This window comes from Hirundo rustica (genome assembly GCF_015227805.2).
Source record: "Hirundo rustica isolate bHirRus1 chromosome 38 unlocalized genomic scaffold, bHirRus1.pri.v3 SUPER_38_unloc_2, whole genome shotgun sequence".
Taxonomy (NCBI): domain Eukaryota; kingdom Metazoa; phylum Chordata; class Aves; order Passeriformes; family Hirundinidae; genus Hirundo; species Hirundo rustica.
In genome coordinates, this window is record NW_026690195.1 from 50,619 (window position 1) to 66,226 (window position 15,608).

Sequence of the window (15,608 nt, forward strand, 5' to 3'; positions counted from 1 at the left end):
TCCTGGGAGGGGTTGGAGACCTTTGGGGGTCCTTGGGAGGCACTTTTGGGCCTCAGGGAGCGATTTTGGGTTGCTGGGCCCATTTGGGGGGCGCTTTTAGGGGGCAGGGGGTGAATTGGGGCGTGAGGGGGGATTTGGGGGAATTTTTGAGGGGTTTGGGGGCTGCCGGGAGCGGTCGGGTCCGTGGGGGGTACTTGGGGGCATTTTGGGGGGTCGGGGGGGCGATTTTGGGGTCAGGGTGGATCTTAGAGGCCATGGGGTTGAGTTGGGGTCAAAGGCGATGATTTGGGGGGCCAAAGGCGATGATTTCGGGCTGTTTTGGGGGGGTTTTCGGCCCCCCCGGCCCTTCGGTGGCCCCGCCCCCTTTTCCCGTCGCCGCCATCTTGGCCGCGGGCACGCGACGCCGCGCGCCGGCCCCGCCCACTCCCGGGCGCCGCCGGGGGCGCGGCTTGGGGCGTGGCCGAGCGGTGTGACGTCAGGGTGTCCCCGGCGCTGATTGGGCGGCGGCGCTGTCAATCACGCGGGTGACGCGGCCGGGCCGGAGCGCGGCGGAGCCGAGGTCGGGGGGGGAGGGGGGAGGGGCGGATTTGGGGGTCCCCAAGGGGGGGGAGGGGCCGGGGGGACCCCCGGGGGGGGCACGAAGGGGGGGGCGCGGGGGGAGGGGCGGACAGGCGGGTTTGGGGCGCGGGGGGGAGGGGGGCCCCGCTCCGGGGGGGGAGGGGGCGGTTTGGGGGTGTCCCCGGTGGGGGAGGGGCGGTTTGGGGGTTCCCCCGGTGGGGGAGGGGAGGCTGGGGTTCCCCCCGTCCCGGGGGGGGGGAGGGCCCGGTGGGAGCCGCGGGTTTTGGGGGGCTCGGGGGGGCCCCGGCGGTTTCGGGGTGTCCCGGGGGGGGGGAGGGGCGGCTCCGGGGTCACCCCGGCGTGGGGGAGGGGCGGGTCGGGGGTGTCCCCATGGTGGGGGGGGAGGGTCCCTGTTCTGGGGGGGGTTCCCCCAGTTTTGGGGCGCCCCGGAGCTGGGGGGGGGCGGTTTTGGGGTTCCCGGGGGGGCGGGGCACTTCCGGGTGCCAAAGGTCACCGGGAGGGGGCCGGGGCAGAGTTCGGTGTCATTAATGACCCGAGTCATTAATTACCGGGGACCCCCATTAACCGGGGTGGGTTCGGGGCTGTGCCGGGGGCTTGGGGCCGGGTGGGGGCCGTGGGGGGGGGTTGGGGTCTCTGGGTCGGTTTTGGGGTCTCGGTCGGGTTTGGGTCCGCGGTCAGGTTAGGGGTCAGGGTCAGGGTCCGGGGTCAGGTTTGGGGTCAGGTTCGGGTTCCCTGGGCCGGTTTCGGGGTCTCGGTCGGTTTTGGGCACGGGGTCCAGCCCCCCCTGACCCCCCAGCCCCGCCATGTCCTGAGGATGTTCCGGCTGGACGAGACCCCCGAGGAGCCCGGCTCCCCTCCCCCCTCGCCCTGGGGGGGCTCCCCCGCCCCCAGCCAGCCCGGGACCCCTTCCCCAGGTGAGAGACCCCCCCCCAAAATCCTCCCCCCGGCCCGGGAGGGGACACCCCAAACCCCCCAAACCCCGCACGGGGAGCGAGGGCGGGCGCCGGGGCTGGGGGGGGTTGGGGTCTCCCCTTCCCCTCTCCCCCGTCTTCGGGGTCCCCCCGCCCGTTTTTGGGGTGCTGACCCCCCCCGTCCCCGCAGAGGCGCGCTCCCGGCTGGGCTCGGAGCGGGGCGCGGCACCGGGGGGCGGCTGCGGGGACCCCCCCGCTCCCCGCGGCCGCTCCCGCTCGGCCCCGCCCGTGCTCTGGGCGGCGCAGAGGTACGGGCGCAGGCTGCGGCGGATGAGCGACGAGTTCCAGCTGCAGGTGGGACACCGGGGACACACCTGGGACACGCCTGGGACAGCTGGGGACACCTGGGGATATCGGGGGACATTGGGGATATCGGGATACAGGGACACTGGGGACACACCTGGCGACATCGGGGTCATCCACTGGGATGTGCGGGGGGCTTTGGGACACTGAGGGACACAGCGGTGACACCGCGGGGTGTGGGTGGCACATTGGGGGGCTCGGTGACCCCGGTGTGACCCCCCCGTGACCCCCCCGTGACCCCGTGCCCTCTCTCCCCCCAGGTGCTGCCGCGGCCCCGCAGTGTGGGGGGGCCGCCCCGGGGGGGGGGGGGCTGGCGCGAGGCGCTCCGGGCCTGGTGGGGGTCCCGGCGGCCCCGCCCCGCCCCCCCCGCCCCCCCGCCCTGAGCCCCCCCCACCCCGGGACCCCCCCCCGAAGTGACTTCGGGCCGGGGTCCCCGAAATCCTGCAGGGAAAAGGGGCGGGGGGGCAATAAAAGTTTGGATTTTTGTAGGAAAAAAAAGAAAAAAAAAGGTTTTGGGGGATTTGGGGGGGGGGGATTGAATCAAGATTAATGAGGGTGCCCCCAAAAACTGGGGAGGGGGGGCTGAAAGAAGATCTCGCCCCCCCCAAATGAAAGGGGGTAACGAAAGCAGGAGGAATCCGCGCGAAATTAACAGAAATCCCCGGAAATTAACGGAAACCCACCCCAAACGACCCCGAACCCCCCCCAGAGCCCCCCCAAAATCGGAGTCTCCATAGAAGAATAAAAGACTCTTATTGTACAAAGAGGGGGGGCCCCCAGGTTTTCGGGGGGGCCCCAATTCCAGGGAGGGTTCCCCCGGCCTGGGGGGCCCCGACAGCAGAGCAGGACAGGCAGGAGCCCCCCCCCCCTCAAAATTCGGGGAGTTGGGGACCCCCCCAAGATCTGGGGGGGCAGAAGCGTGGCCAGGAGTGATTTTAGTGTCGTGAGGCAGCGACCCCCCCAAAACCCCAAATGGGGGGGGGGGGAGGGGGAGGCAGCAACCCCCCCTTTAGTGGTCTCAGAAATGGGGGGGGGTCCCCAAGTTTTGGGGGAGCCCTTAGGAGATTCCCCCTCTCCCCCCCCAAATTCCAGGGGTCCCAAATCACCGGGACCCCCCCAAAATGCCACGGGGGGGCTCAGAGCAGGGGGGGGACCCCAAAACACCCCAGGAGGCACCGAGGGCCCCCCCAAATCTCGCTGTGCGGGGGGGGTTTTGGGGTCCCCCCGCGGGTCAGAGCGGGGTGGAGTCACCCGGGGGGGGCCCCGGCGGGGTTTTGGGGTGCGGGAGCCCCCCCAGCTCCTGCTCCAGCTCCTGCAGCAGCTGCGGGGGGAGAGAGACCCCCAAATCAGCGGGAGCTGGGGACCCCCCCGAACCCCCTGGGACCCCCCAAAATCCCCTTTAACCCCCCAAATCCCCCCTGTGACCCCCCCCAAATCCCCCCAGGGACCTCCCAAAACCCCAAACCCTCCAAAATTGCCCCCCCAAATCCCCCCTTTAACCCCCCCTGGACCCCCCCAAATCCCCCTGGGGTCACCCAGCCCCCCCCGGACCCCCCCCCGATTTGGGGTCCCCCCTACCCGCGGCTCCTGCGCCCGGATCTGCTCCAGCACCCCCCGATGCTCCTCCCGCAGCCGCAGCTCCCGGCGCCGCTGCGCCTCCTCCAGCTGCACCCGAAAATGGGCAGGGGCCCCAAAATCCGTCAGGGACCCCGAAAATGGGCAGCGACCCCAAGGAGGGTGTATTTGGCTGGTTTTGGGCGGTTTCAGGCGGTTTGGGGATGGTTTGGGGGGTGTTTTTGGGGTGCTTTGGGGTGTTTTGGGGTAGTGTTGGGCAGTTTCAGGCGGTTTTGGGTGTTTTTTGGGCTGTTTGGGGTGTTGTTTGGGGTGTTTCGTGTGGTTTTGGGGTGGTTTTTGGGGCGTTTCGGGGTCCCTCACCCTGCGGATCGATGACACCGACTCGTTGATGTGGCGCCGGTTGATCTCGGGCAGCTCCCTGGGGGGGAGGGGGCACAATTTGGGGGTGGGGGGGGGCAGCACCCCCAGAGCCCTCCCCAAAACCTGAACCCCCCCCCCGGACACCCCCAAAGGCAGCCCCGACCCCCCCCAAACCCCAGATCCAACCTGGGACCCCCCAAGATCCCTCGGAGCCCCTCCAGAGCCCCCACATTCCCCAGATCCCCCCCAAAGCCCCCAGGGAGACCCTCCCAGACCTCCCAGAAATTCCTGGAGCCCCCCAAATCCCCCCGAGCCCCCCGTACCCGCCCCGGCGCCCGCCCCGCGCCTCGCTGATGCTGCTGTGCCGTTTCCTGTCCAGAATCTTCTGCAGCTCCTTCTTCTCCCTGCGAGACCCCAAAACCCCCAAAGTCAACCCCAAAATCACCCAAATCCACCCCAAAATCACCCAAAATCACCCAAGAAATGTTCGGGACCCACAAAACCGGCCCTGGCACCCCCTGAAACCTCCTGGGAAACCCAAAACCACCCCGAAATTGCCCCGGGATCCCCCCAAATCCCTCCCAGTTCATCCCAGTCCCCCCCCAGTCTATTCCCAGTCCCCCCCAGTTTATCCCAGTTGCCTCCCAGTCCCTCCCAGTCCCTCCCAGTACCTCTCACTGGTCTGGCGCAGCCGCTTGAGCTGGGCCTGCTGAGCCTCCAGCGCCACCTCCTGCAGCCGCTGCTGGGCCTGCACCAGTACAGACCAGTATGGACCAGTATGGACCAGTACAGACCAGTACAGACCAGTACAGACCAGTACGGACCAGTACGGACCAGTACAGACAGTAGGGGACCTGCCCAGCCCCCCCTCCCAGTTTGTCCCAGTTTGTCCCCGCACCATTCCCATCCCCGAACCTCCCCTTCTGCCCCCAAAATCGCCATTTCTCACCCCAAACCCAACGCCTTTTTTCTCCCAGTCCCTCCCAGTCCATTCCCAGTTTATCCCAGTACCTCCCGCAGCTGCTCCCGTCTCCGTCCCAGTTCCAGCTGTTGTTGCTCCTCCCGCAGCTGCAGCAGCGGCGCCGCGCCCTCCGTGCCCCCGCTGGGGAACCCAAAATCCGGGAAAAATCCAGGAAAAATCCGTGAAAAATCTGGGAAAAATCTGGGAAAAATATGGGAAAAATCCCGGCGATCCCGAAATTCGGGAAATCCCGGGATTTGGGGTAGGGCTTGGAGCTGTTTGAGGCTGTTGGGGGGGAGCTGGGGCAGTTTTCGGGGCTTTCGGGGCAGTTTGGGTCAGTTTTGCTCATTTTGGGGGCAATTTGGGTAATTTTTTGGTCATCTTTGGGTCAGTTTTTGGTCATTTTTAGGGCAGTTTTGGTCATTTTTGCTCAGTTTTTGGTCATTTTTGGGTCGTTTTTGCTCGTTTTTGGGGCTGTCGCGGTCCCACCTGCGCTTGTGCAGCGCCAGGAGCCTCCTCAGGTGTTTCTTGCGGAGCCGCTCCAGGTCCCGGCGCTGCCGCTTCAGCAGCTTCAGGTACCCCCGGTGCTGCCTCAGCGCCTCCAGCGGCTCCGGGGTCACCTCTGGGCACCCCAAAAATCACCCGGGGGGGCCGGGGGAGCCCCCAGACCCCCCCACGCCGGATTTGGGGGATTTTGGGGACCCCCGGGTTTGGGGTTACCTGTGAGCACGGTGGCGATGAGGTCACTGCGCTGCCCTGGGGCGGGGCGGGGGAGACACGGACCCAAAATCAGCGGGTTCGGGGTTTCTCCCCCAAATTTGGGGCGCCCCGACCCCCCCCCGCACTTACCTGGGCTGGGGGCGGGGCCGGCGGGGGGAGGGGCGTGGGGCTCCGGGGGGGGGGAGGGGCCCCCCAAATCCCGGGATCCCCCCGGGCTCGGCCGGGGCCTCTCGGGGGCGTCCTGGGGGGGGAGAGGGGGGTCAGGGCCCCCCCAAAATCACCTGGGAGCCCCAAAATTCACCTGGGAGCCCCCTAAGTCACCTGGGATCCCTGAAAATCAACCTGGGAACCCCACAAAATCACCTGGGAACCCCCAAAATTCACCTGGGAACCCCCAAATCCCCCAAATCCTGTCCAACCCCCTCGCCCAGACACCCCTGAACCCCAGGGACCCCCCAAATTGTTGTGAACCCCCTAGCCCCCTTGGACCCACCTCAAATCCCCCCAAAATCTCCAAAATTTCCCCCCCCCGCATCCGAAATTTCCCCCCCAAATCCGGGATGTCCCCCCTCACGGCCCCCCCGTGTCCCCCCGGTTTCGGGGGGCCCCGGCCGCACCTCGGGGTCCCCCAGCAGCGGCTGCAGCCGCCGCTGCCGCTGGTCCAGCAGGTTCACGTGCCGGATGGGGTTGCTCAGAGCCTCGGCGTAATCTGGGGGAGAGCCCGGAATTTGGGGTGACGGGGGGGGCGGGGGCACCCCGGAAACGGGGAGGGACCCCCAAAAATGGGGGAGAAAAAACCAACAGAAATGGGGGGGAAACTCCCCAGGAAAATCAGGGTTAAAAAAAACCCCTCAAAAACAGGGAGGAACCCCCCAAAAAATTGGGGTAAAAAACCCTCAAGAAATCAGGGGGAAAAGCCTCAAAAATGGGGAGAAACTCATCCAAAATATGGAGGGAAAAAAGCGCAAAAATGAGGGAGAAAACCCCAAGAAACGGGGAGAAACTCCCCCAAAAATGGGCGAGAAAAAAAAAAAGGGGGGGGATAAACTCACCCCAAAAATTTGGGTAAAAACCCTCAAGAAATCAGAGAAAAAAGCCTCAAAAATGGGGAGAAACTGCCCAAAAATCAAAGAAAAAAAACCCAACAAGATGGGGGGAAACCCCCGGGAAAGGAGGAACCCCCCACGGGGACACCCCAAAACCAGGGAAACCCCAAAACCCCCCCGTGCACCCCCCGTACTGCGGTGGGCAGGGGTCAGGGGTCAATGGTCAGGGGTCAGGGGTCAGGGGTCAGCAGCGCCGGCAGCAGCAGCGGTTGGGTTTGAACCCCCCCAGGTGTGTGTTTGTACCCCAGGTGTGCCCAGGTGTGCCCAGGTGTGCCCAGGTGTGCCTAGGTGTGTTTAAACCCCCCCAGTGTGTCCCAGGTGTGTCCCAGGTGTGTCCCAGGTGTGTTTTACCCCCCCAGGTGTGTCCCAGGTGTGTTTTACCCCCCAGGTGTGTCCGTACCCTGGTGCCCCAGCGGGACGTGGTCGGCGGCGTGGGTCAGCAGCAGCAGCGCCGGCAGCAGCAGCGGCTGGTTGCTTTCGTTGCGCAGCGGAACGTAGTGGTACCCTGGGGGAGGGGACGTGGGAACCCCGGAATTGGGGAACCCCGGAATTGGGGAACCCCCCAGGGACCCCCGGACCCCCCCCCGCCCTCACCCGTCCCCACCTGTGCTCACCTGAGCGCAGCGTCGCCACGGGCAGCACCCTCTGGCCCAGGAGCCGCCCGCCCTCCTCGTAGGCGGCGACACGGAGAGAGGCGAGAGCTGGGAGCACCACCTGGGGAGATGGCACGGGGGGGACACGGCTGGGGACAGCTGGGACACGGCTGGGGACAGCTGGGGACAGCTGGGGACAGCTGGGACATGGCTGAGGACACATGGGGACAGCTGGGGACTGCTGGGGACACCTGGGACACACACACACACGTGGGGATACTTGGGACACACCTGGGACACACCTGGGGACAGCTGGGGACACCTGGGACACGGCTGGGACGCACCCTGAGATCCCCCAGTGACACCTGGGCCCGTTTTGTCCCTGAAATTGCCGCTTTTCACCCAGAAACCGCTGGGCTCAAGCCCCCCAGTCCCCCCCAGTCCCGTCCCAGTCCCGTCCCAGTTCCCCCCAGTCCCGTTCCAGTCCCCCCCAGTCCCGTCCCGGTACCTTGTGCAGCACCAGCGGCTCCTCGTCCCACACCGGGTTGAAGGCGTTCCCCTGGCTCGTGCGGGTGCGGCAGCGGCGCCGCGTGTCCCCGGGGAGCCCGAACACCTCCAGCTCCACGAACACCCCGCAGCGGCGCTCGGCCAGGAACTGCCCCGACAGCACCTGGGGGCGCGGGAACCCCAAAACTGACACCAGAGCCTGCCCTCTGTTGTTTTTGAGGTCCCCAGGTGTGTCCCTCTGTGTTTCTCGGGGTGCCCAGGTGTGCCCAGGCGCGCCCAGGTGCCTCACCTGCACGCTGAGGGTGTTGGCCACGATGCCGTCCAGCCGCCCCTCGCTGAAGGGGTCGAAGGTTTTGTCCGGGCGCCGCAGCGGCTCCGGCTTCAGCAGAAACCCCGAGCAGGCGTTGGCCTCGAAGAGCCCCAGGTTCAGCTGCAGGGGCACGTCTGCGACAGGTGGGGACAGGTGAGGGACAGGTGTCCCCAGATGTGTCCCAGGTGTGTCCCCAGGTGTGTCCCAGCTGTCCCAGGTGTCCCCAGCTGTCCCCAGGTGTCCCCAGGTGTCCCCAGGTGTGTCCCAGATGTGTCCCAGATGTGTCCCAGCTGTCCCAGGTGTCCCCAGGTGTGTCCCAGCTGTCCCAGGTGTCCCCAGGTGCCCACCCAGGCTCTGGAAGTTGAGCGCTGCCATCTGCACCCCGGCGTTCCAGAAGAGCTGCGGGTGGAAGTTGGAGGAGTCCACGCGCGTCCCCTTGGGGTACACCCGGCTCAGCTGCCGCTTGTTGTACCTGAGCGCCGCGTCAAGGGCACCTGCGCACACCTGGGCACACCCAAAACACCCCAAAACCCAAAAATCCGCCCCCAAATCCCCCAAACACCGCCCTGAATCCACCTGGAAATCCCCAAAATCCACCCGAAATGCACCTGAACCACACCTGGGCAGCCCCAGATGCACCTGAACCCCACATGAGCTCCCCCAAACCCCCATAAATCTGCCCCAAAATGCTCCTGGAAACCCCAAAACCTCCCGAAGTGAGCCCAAAATCCTCCCAAAAGGCCCCAAAATGCCGCAAATCCCCCCAAATTCGGGATACTCGACGAACTCGAGGGGGCTCTTGGTCAGCTGCTCCAGCCCCTTGGTCTCCACGAACGACGACATCTCGAAGCTCCTGTTGCGCTCTGGGAGCCCCAAAAACCCCCAAAATCGACCCCAAAACACCCAAATCCAGCAGCACTAACCCCAAATCCCCCGGGCCGGCCCCAAACCCCCAAAGTTCACCCAAAAAGAACCCCACAAACCCCCCAAACCAGCCCCAAATCACCAAAATTGACCCCAAATTCAGCCCAAACCCCCCAAACCAATCCAAACCCACCCAAATCAACCCCAAACCCTCCAAATCAACCCCCCAAACCCGGAAAACCACCCCAAAATCAGCTCCAACCCCCCAAAATCAGCCCCAAATTACCCTGAAATCAACCCCAGGAGCCCCAAACCTCCCAACTTCCCCCCAGACTCCCCCCCAGCCCCTCCAAACTCCCCCAAATCCCCCCGAATCCCCCCAAATCCCCCCGAATCCCCCCGACTCCTCACTCTGGGCGGCCTGGAAGGATTTGAACTTGACGGGCTCCACGTAGGTGACCAGCGTGGACATGGCCTCGGTGGCCGTCACCTCGCTGCCCGCCGTGCCCTGCGCCACAGAGCCCGCATGGGGCACCCCGAAACACCCAAAACCGCCCCAAAACCGCCCCAAAACCGCCCCCAAACACCACAAAACCCCCCCAAATCCCCCCCAAAACCCTGGGAACCCCAAAATCCCCCCAAACCTCATCGGTCGTCGGCTTCTTCATCTCCGCGGGCTCCTCCTCCTCCTCCTCCTCACTGTCGGCCTCGCGCTCTGGGGGACCCCAAACAACCCAAAATCACCCAAAATCACCCCAAAACCAACCCCAAAGAGCCCGAAATCACCCCAAAGTCTCCCCAAGATCGTTCTCAGAACACCAAAACCTCCCCCAGGAACCCCAAAATGCCCCGAATTGGCCCCAAACTCACCGAGGGATTTCCGGGGCTGCCGCTCGTCCCCATTGGGGACCCCGAACTCGGGGGGGCCTGGGGGGCACAGGGGGGTCAGGGGGACCCCAAAACCCCGGGGGGTGGGGCGGGGTTTGGGGTGGTTTTGGGGTGGGGTTTTCAGTGGATTTGGGGTGATTTGGGGTGGTTTTGGGGAGAGGGAGTGTCTTGGGGTATTTTGGGGTTTTTTGGGGGTTACCGCTGGGTTTGGGGCGGGGCGGGGCCCCCGGGCGCCGTTTCTTGTTCTTGATGAGGATCCGGCCCAGCAGCTCCTGGGGGCTGGGCAGGGGCACCCCGGGCTCCAGCTGCGCCAAAAACCCCCGAAATCACCCCAAAAATCACCCCAAATGTCCCCCACCGAACCCCCCAGCTCCAGCTGCCCAAAACCCCTGAAAATCAACCCAAAACCAACCCCAAACCAACCCAAAAACCCTCATCAAAATCCCCCCCAAAGTCCCCAAATTCTCCCCAGATCCCCTTCCTGATCCCCCTGGGATTTCCCCCAAACCCCCCGGGATTTGCCCCAAACCCCCCCGGATTTGCCCCAAACCCCCCGGATTTGCCCCAAACCCCCCGGATTTGCCCCAAACCCACCGGGTATTTCTCCAGGGGCTCCGTCAGCAGCGCGGCCCCGAAGATGCTGCGGCAGTACTCAGCCATCTTCGCCTGCTGCCGCGCCCTGCGGGGGTTCGGGGCTCTGGAGGGGCCGGGACCCCAAAAACTGACCCCAAAACCGAAAATACCACCCAAAAAAACCCCAAAAACACCACCGGAAAACCCCCCAAAATTGCCACAAAAAACCTCCAAAACCACCCTGAAAAACCACCCCACAACTTCCCCAAAACCACCCCACAACTTCCCCAAAACCACCCCACAACTTCCCCAAAAACCGGTTTTGGGGGTTTTTGGGGTTCCCAGGGTGTTCCTGGGTCGGTTTTTGGGGGTCTTTGGGGGGATTTTGGGATTTTCAGCTCACGAGTCCACGTGGTTCTCGAAGCTCAGGATCACCGGGAACGGCGACGTCTTGAAGGCGCTTTCGGCGATGGCCTCGATCACCTCCTGAGAGAGCGGGGTCAGGGACCCCAAAACCACAAAAGGGATCCCCAAAACCACAAAAGGGACCCCAAAAACCCCAAAAGGGATCCCCAAAACCACAAAAGGGACCCCAAAAACCCCAAAAGGGACCCCTGAAACCCAAACCCAGGACCCTGAAAGAGGCTGGGAGCAGGGGGGATTTGGGGATTTTTTGGGGTCGGGGCCGGTTCCGGGGGCACCTTGAAGGGGATCTCGGTGGTCATGGTGAAGCCGTGGGTGACGAGCGGCTCCTCCTCGGGCGGGCGGCCCTGCCAGCAGTCGAGCTCGACGCAGCGGCAGCCGCTGAGCAGCACCTGGCGATACATCTCGGCCGAGGAGAGCCCGGTCAGCTGCCCCGCTGCGGGGGAACCCCAGAAACAGCGGAAAAAACCCCAAAAAAATCCCATCAGGAACGGCAGAAACAGAGAAACCCCAAAAAATCCCATCAGGAAAGGCAGAAACAGAGAAACCCCAAAAACAGAGGAAAAAAAACCCCAAAAATCCCATCGGGTACAGCAGAAACAGAGGAACCCCAAAAAACCCCAATGTGTGCCCCGAAAAAGCGACCTGTCAGGGAGAGGCTGTGGGAGGAGTTGGGGTGTGGTTTTTTGGGTTATTTTGGAGCAGTTTTTGGGTTATTTTTGGGTTATTTTTGAGCAGGTTTTGGGTTGTTTCGGGTACCTGTCAGGTAGGTGTTGTGCGAGGAGTTGATGAAGTAGCTGCTCAGGGGCTGGGTCATGTCCTGGTGCAGCCCCAGCGTCTCGGGGGGAACGATCCCGTTCTCGTCCCCGCCCAGGTACCGGCAGAACCCCTCCAGGGACAGCTGCCCTGGGCCCCAAAAACCCAGAATCAGCCCCAAAACCACCCCAGAACCACCCAGAAACCCACCCCAAACCGCCCCAAACCGCCCCACATCTCCCAACCCCCCCGGAATTCCCCCCAATTCCCCCCAGTTCCCCCCAAATCCCCCGGATCCCCGCACCCCTCTCCCTGAAGGTCCTGTTCGGTTCGTAGCGCTCGATCAGGGCCTGGGCGCCCTCGGGGCCCAGCGGGGGGAACAGGACCTCGTTGAGTCTGGGGTCTCTCTGCCGGGAGTTGACGAAATCCCGCAGCTGCTCCCGGCTCACGTACGGCTTCCCCGCGGCCCCGCTGCGGAAAAACCCCAAAAATGGGCACGGGAACGGCCCCAAAAACACATAAATCTGACAAAAGCACCCCAAAAACCCCAGAAACACCCCAGAGACACACAGAACACCCCAGAATGGGCACGGGAACAGATTTGGGGAAGATTTTTGGGATTTCTGAGGGGTTTTTGGTGGGGAATTTTGGGGGGTTTGGGGGGATTTTGGGGGTTTTGGGGGTCTCACATCTCCAGCAGGATCTTGTCCAGCTCCGGCCGCAGGCAGAGTTTGCTCAGGAAGCGCCGGAAGGTCTCGAATGGGAACAGCTCCAGGGGGATGGCGGCGCCCTGGGGACCCCAAAAACCCCCAAAATCACCCCAAAAACTCAAAGAAAGAACCCCCAACCCCCCGCCAAAAAATCCTCAAAATCACCTCCTGAAAAAACAAAAAAAAAAGCACCAAAATCACCCCAAAACCCCTTTGGGCCACCCCAAAAAAACCTCCTGGAACCCCAAAACCGCTCCGGGCACCCCAAAAAAACAAACAGGAAAAGACTTCACCTAAAAATCCCCCCCCAAACCCTCGGGAACCTCCCAAAAAAACCCCAAAAATCCCTCAGGGGACCCCAAAGAAAAGACCCTGAACGGCCCCAAACCCCCCCAGGCCCCCGGCAGCGCCCCCATTTCGGGATCCCCGGTTTCTGGGGTCCCGAATTTCGGGATGCAACTTTCGGGCTCCCCGCTTTGGGGTCCCCACCCGGGTGCAGCCCAGCCCGCACGACTCCAGCGCCGTCTCCGCCCTTTTCTTGTCGGCCGAGAACATTTTCAGGATGCTGCCAAAAAAAAAAACCACCAAAATTTTGGGTTGGGTTCTCCCCAGATTCGGGGAGGGGTCCCCAGGATTTGGGGGATTAGTTTTTAAGGGGGGGGGATAATAATAATTTTTTTAAAAAATCGAAATTTTTTAGGGTTCTCTCACTTCTTGACCGGGATTCGCCCGTCCGGGTTCAGCTGCAGCGTCAGCTTCGTGTGCCTGGGGGATTTCGGGGTGAATTTGGGGGATTTTGGGGCATCCTGGGAGCGATTCTGGGGGGGATTTTAGGGGAATTCTTTGGGGGGTTCCAGGGAGGATTTCGGGGAGGTTTCGGGGAGATTTTGAGCGGATTTTGGGGTGGTTTTCATGGGGATTTTGAGGCGATTCGTGGGTGATTTTTGGGGTGATTCTTGCGAGATTTGGGGCTGATGTGGGCGAGGGCTTTGAGAGGAATCTTGGAGTGGTTTGGGGGGGACTTGGGGGCGCATTCCGGGGTGATTTTTGGGGTGATCCCGGGGGCTTGGGGGTGATTTTTGGGGTGATCTCGGAGGTCTGGGGATGGTTTTGGGGTGATCTCGGGGGTCTGGGGATGGTTTTTGGGGTGATCCCGGGGGTCTGGGGGTACCCACGCCTTCCTCAGCAGCGTGTTCCAGGACGCATTCCGGGCCAGGATGTTCGTGGCCAGCCGGAACAGCTCCTCCGTCCACACCTGCACACCCAAATTTGGGACCCAAAACCCCCCAAAATCCCCCCAAAATCCCCCCCAGGCCCAGGGCGGTCTCAGCACCCCCAACCCCTCCCAAGGACCCCCCAAAATCGAGGGATCGGAACCACAAACCCTCCCAAATCCCCCCAAGTTCTCCCCAAAACCTCCCAGGGATCCCCAAAACACCTCAACCTCCCCCCAGAGGACCCCTGAAGCCCCCAGCCCCCTCAAAAAAAACCCCAAAATTCCCCAGAATTGGGCACCCAGACCCCCGGAGTGCCCCCAGAGCCCCTAAAATGATCCCCCAGAGAGTCCAAAAGCCTCCAGACGCCCCCAGAATCGCCCCCAGACCCCCGGAATCACCCCCAGATCCCCCAGAACCGCCCCCAGCCCCCCCAAATCGCCCCCAGCCCCCTCCAAATCACCCCCTGCCACCCCCAAATCGCCCCCTGCCGCCCCCAGCCCCCCGCCCTGCCCACCTTGGCCTCCCCGTCCTCCACGGCCACCAGGTTGAGGAAGCCCAGGCTGACCAGGTCGGGGCCGTGCACCACGGTCAGCAGGCGGTGAGGGGGGGGACCCCCGGGCACCCCGAAACCGAGAGCGTCCCGAGTGCGGGGGTCCTGGGCCGAGAGCCCGCGAGGAACGGAACCGCCAGAAACGGCCCCGAAATGGGAACAAAACGGGCAGAAATGGGCCCAAAATGGGCACAAAACCGCCAGAAACTGACCCAAAATGCAACAAAACCACCCGAAACTGACCCAAAATGCAACAAAACCACCCGAAACTGACCCAAAACAGGCACAAAACCACCCAAAACTAACCCAAAATACACCCAGAGACCCCTGACCCCCCGAGAGCGTCCCACGTGTGGGGGTCCTGCAGCCAGAGACCCCAAAAACGGGGCCAGAGAGCCCAAAAATGGATCCAAACCCGCCCCAAACCCACCCCAAACCTGCCCCAAACCCCCCGAGCCCCCCGGGCGTTTTGGGGTCCCACCTTGGGGGCGCGGGCGAAGCGCCCGGTCCGGGTGTCCCGGATGCTGCAAATGTCCAGGAGCTCCACCTCCTGCGGGACCCCAAAAATGGGATCAGGGACCCCAAAAATGGGGTCAAGGACCCCAAAAATGGGATCAGGGAGCCCAGAACTGGGGTCAGGGACCCAAAAAATGGGATCGGGGACCCCAAAAATGGGATCGGGGACCCCAAATTCGGGATCAGGGACCCCAGAAATGGATCCGGGACCCCCCAAAATGGGGGGGGCCCCAAAAGCAGAGCCGTTTCCGGGTGGGGGAGGGGCGGGGGCATTTCCGGGGAGGGTGGGGGAGGGGCGTGGGAAAAGCGCCCCCCCCCGCCCCTCCCCCCTCCCAAGGGACCCCGCATCCGGCGGGGGGGGGAGGGGCCCCCCCCAAGCCCCGAAATTCCCCAAAACCGCCCCAAATTCCGGCTGGGAGGGGCCGATAAGGGGGGGGGGGGATGGGGGGAGGTTTTGGGGATTTGGGGGGGCCGGGGGGGGTGGGGTCACCTGGGGTGACTTTGGGGTCACTTTGGGGTCACTTTGGGGTCACTCCTGGGGTCGTTTGGGGGTCACCGTCGAGGTCGCATTGGGGTCATTTTGGGCTCTTTTTGGGTCATTTTTGGGTCATTTTGGGATGGTTTTGGGGCGGTTTTTGGGTCATTTTTTTGGGTCATTTTGGGGCAGTTTCGGGGTCTCACCGCGCTGGGCCCCGTCCAGTACAGGAAGAATCCGTCGGGATCGACCCTCAGCGTCACCGGGGTGTGGCTGGGGGGCTCCTGGGGGCCCCAAAACCTCCTGAGTCCCCCCAAAAAAACCCCAACCCCCCCCAAACCTCCTGGGCCTCCCCCCCCAAATCCCCACAAATCCTCAGAGCCCCCCCATTTCCTGCCCCAGGACCCCCAGATTATTTAGGATCTTTCCCCCCCCCAGGGACCCCAAATCCCCCCGGACCCCCCAAACCCCGGGGGAACCCCCCCCGACCCTCCCCCACCCCAGGGCGGGAGATTTGGGGTGAAATTGGGGAAATTTGGGGCCCCCGAGGGGTTTGGGGGGGGGGAGGACCCAAATTCCCGTTTTCTGGCCCCAAAAAATGGGGTCAGGTCGGGAAATGGGGTCACGGGGCGGGGGGGCGTGGACGGATTG

The 15,608-nt window shown here is 63.7% G+C and overlaps 1 protein-coding gene and 1 long non-coding RNA gene across 2 annotated transcripts; one reads left to right on the plus strand and one right to left on the minus strand.

The window, feature by feature from the left end:
* Positions 1–474: 474 nt before the first annotated feature.
* Positions 475–1,724, plus strand: LOC120747802 (uncharacterized). Its single transcript, XR_005699203.1, has 3 exons — positions 475–559; positions 1,376–1,493; positions 1,681–1,724. It is a non-coding gene; the product is annotated as an uncharacterized LOC120747802 (long non-coding RNA).
* Positions 1,725–2,589: 865 nt separating this feature from the next.
* PLCB3 (phospholipase C beta 3) lies at positions 2,590–15,241 on the minus strand (the record flags this gene model as incomplete). Its single annotated transcript, XM_040053838.1, has 32 exons — positions 2,590–3,174; positions 3,432–3,518; positions 3,789–3,846; positions 4,112–4,192; positions 4,460–4,536; positions 4,800–4,890; positions 5,239–5,371; positions 5,470–5,505; positions 5,599–5,710; positions 6,087–6,178; positions 6,976–7,080; positions 7,190–7,289; positions 7,677–7,838; positions 7,965–8,119; positions 8,333–8,457; positions 8,764–8,848; positions 9,261–9,357; positions 9,494–9,564; positions 9,720–9,776; positions 9,937–10,042; positions 10,332–10,416; positions 10,714–10,796; positions 11,012–11,169; positions 11,493–11,639; positions 11,794–11,960; positions 12,179–12,279; positions 12,689–12,764; positions 12,911–12,964; positions 13,375–13,454; positions 13,931–14,071; positions 14,448–14,516; positions 15,164–15,241. Coding segments are annotated over 32 exons (3,159 nt in total), but the record flags the coding sequence as incomplete, so codon positions are not given.
* Positions 15,242–15,608: the final 367 nt, after the last annotated feature.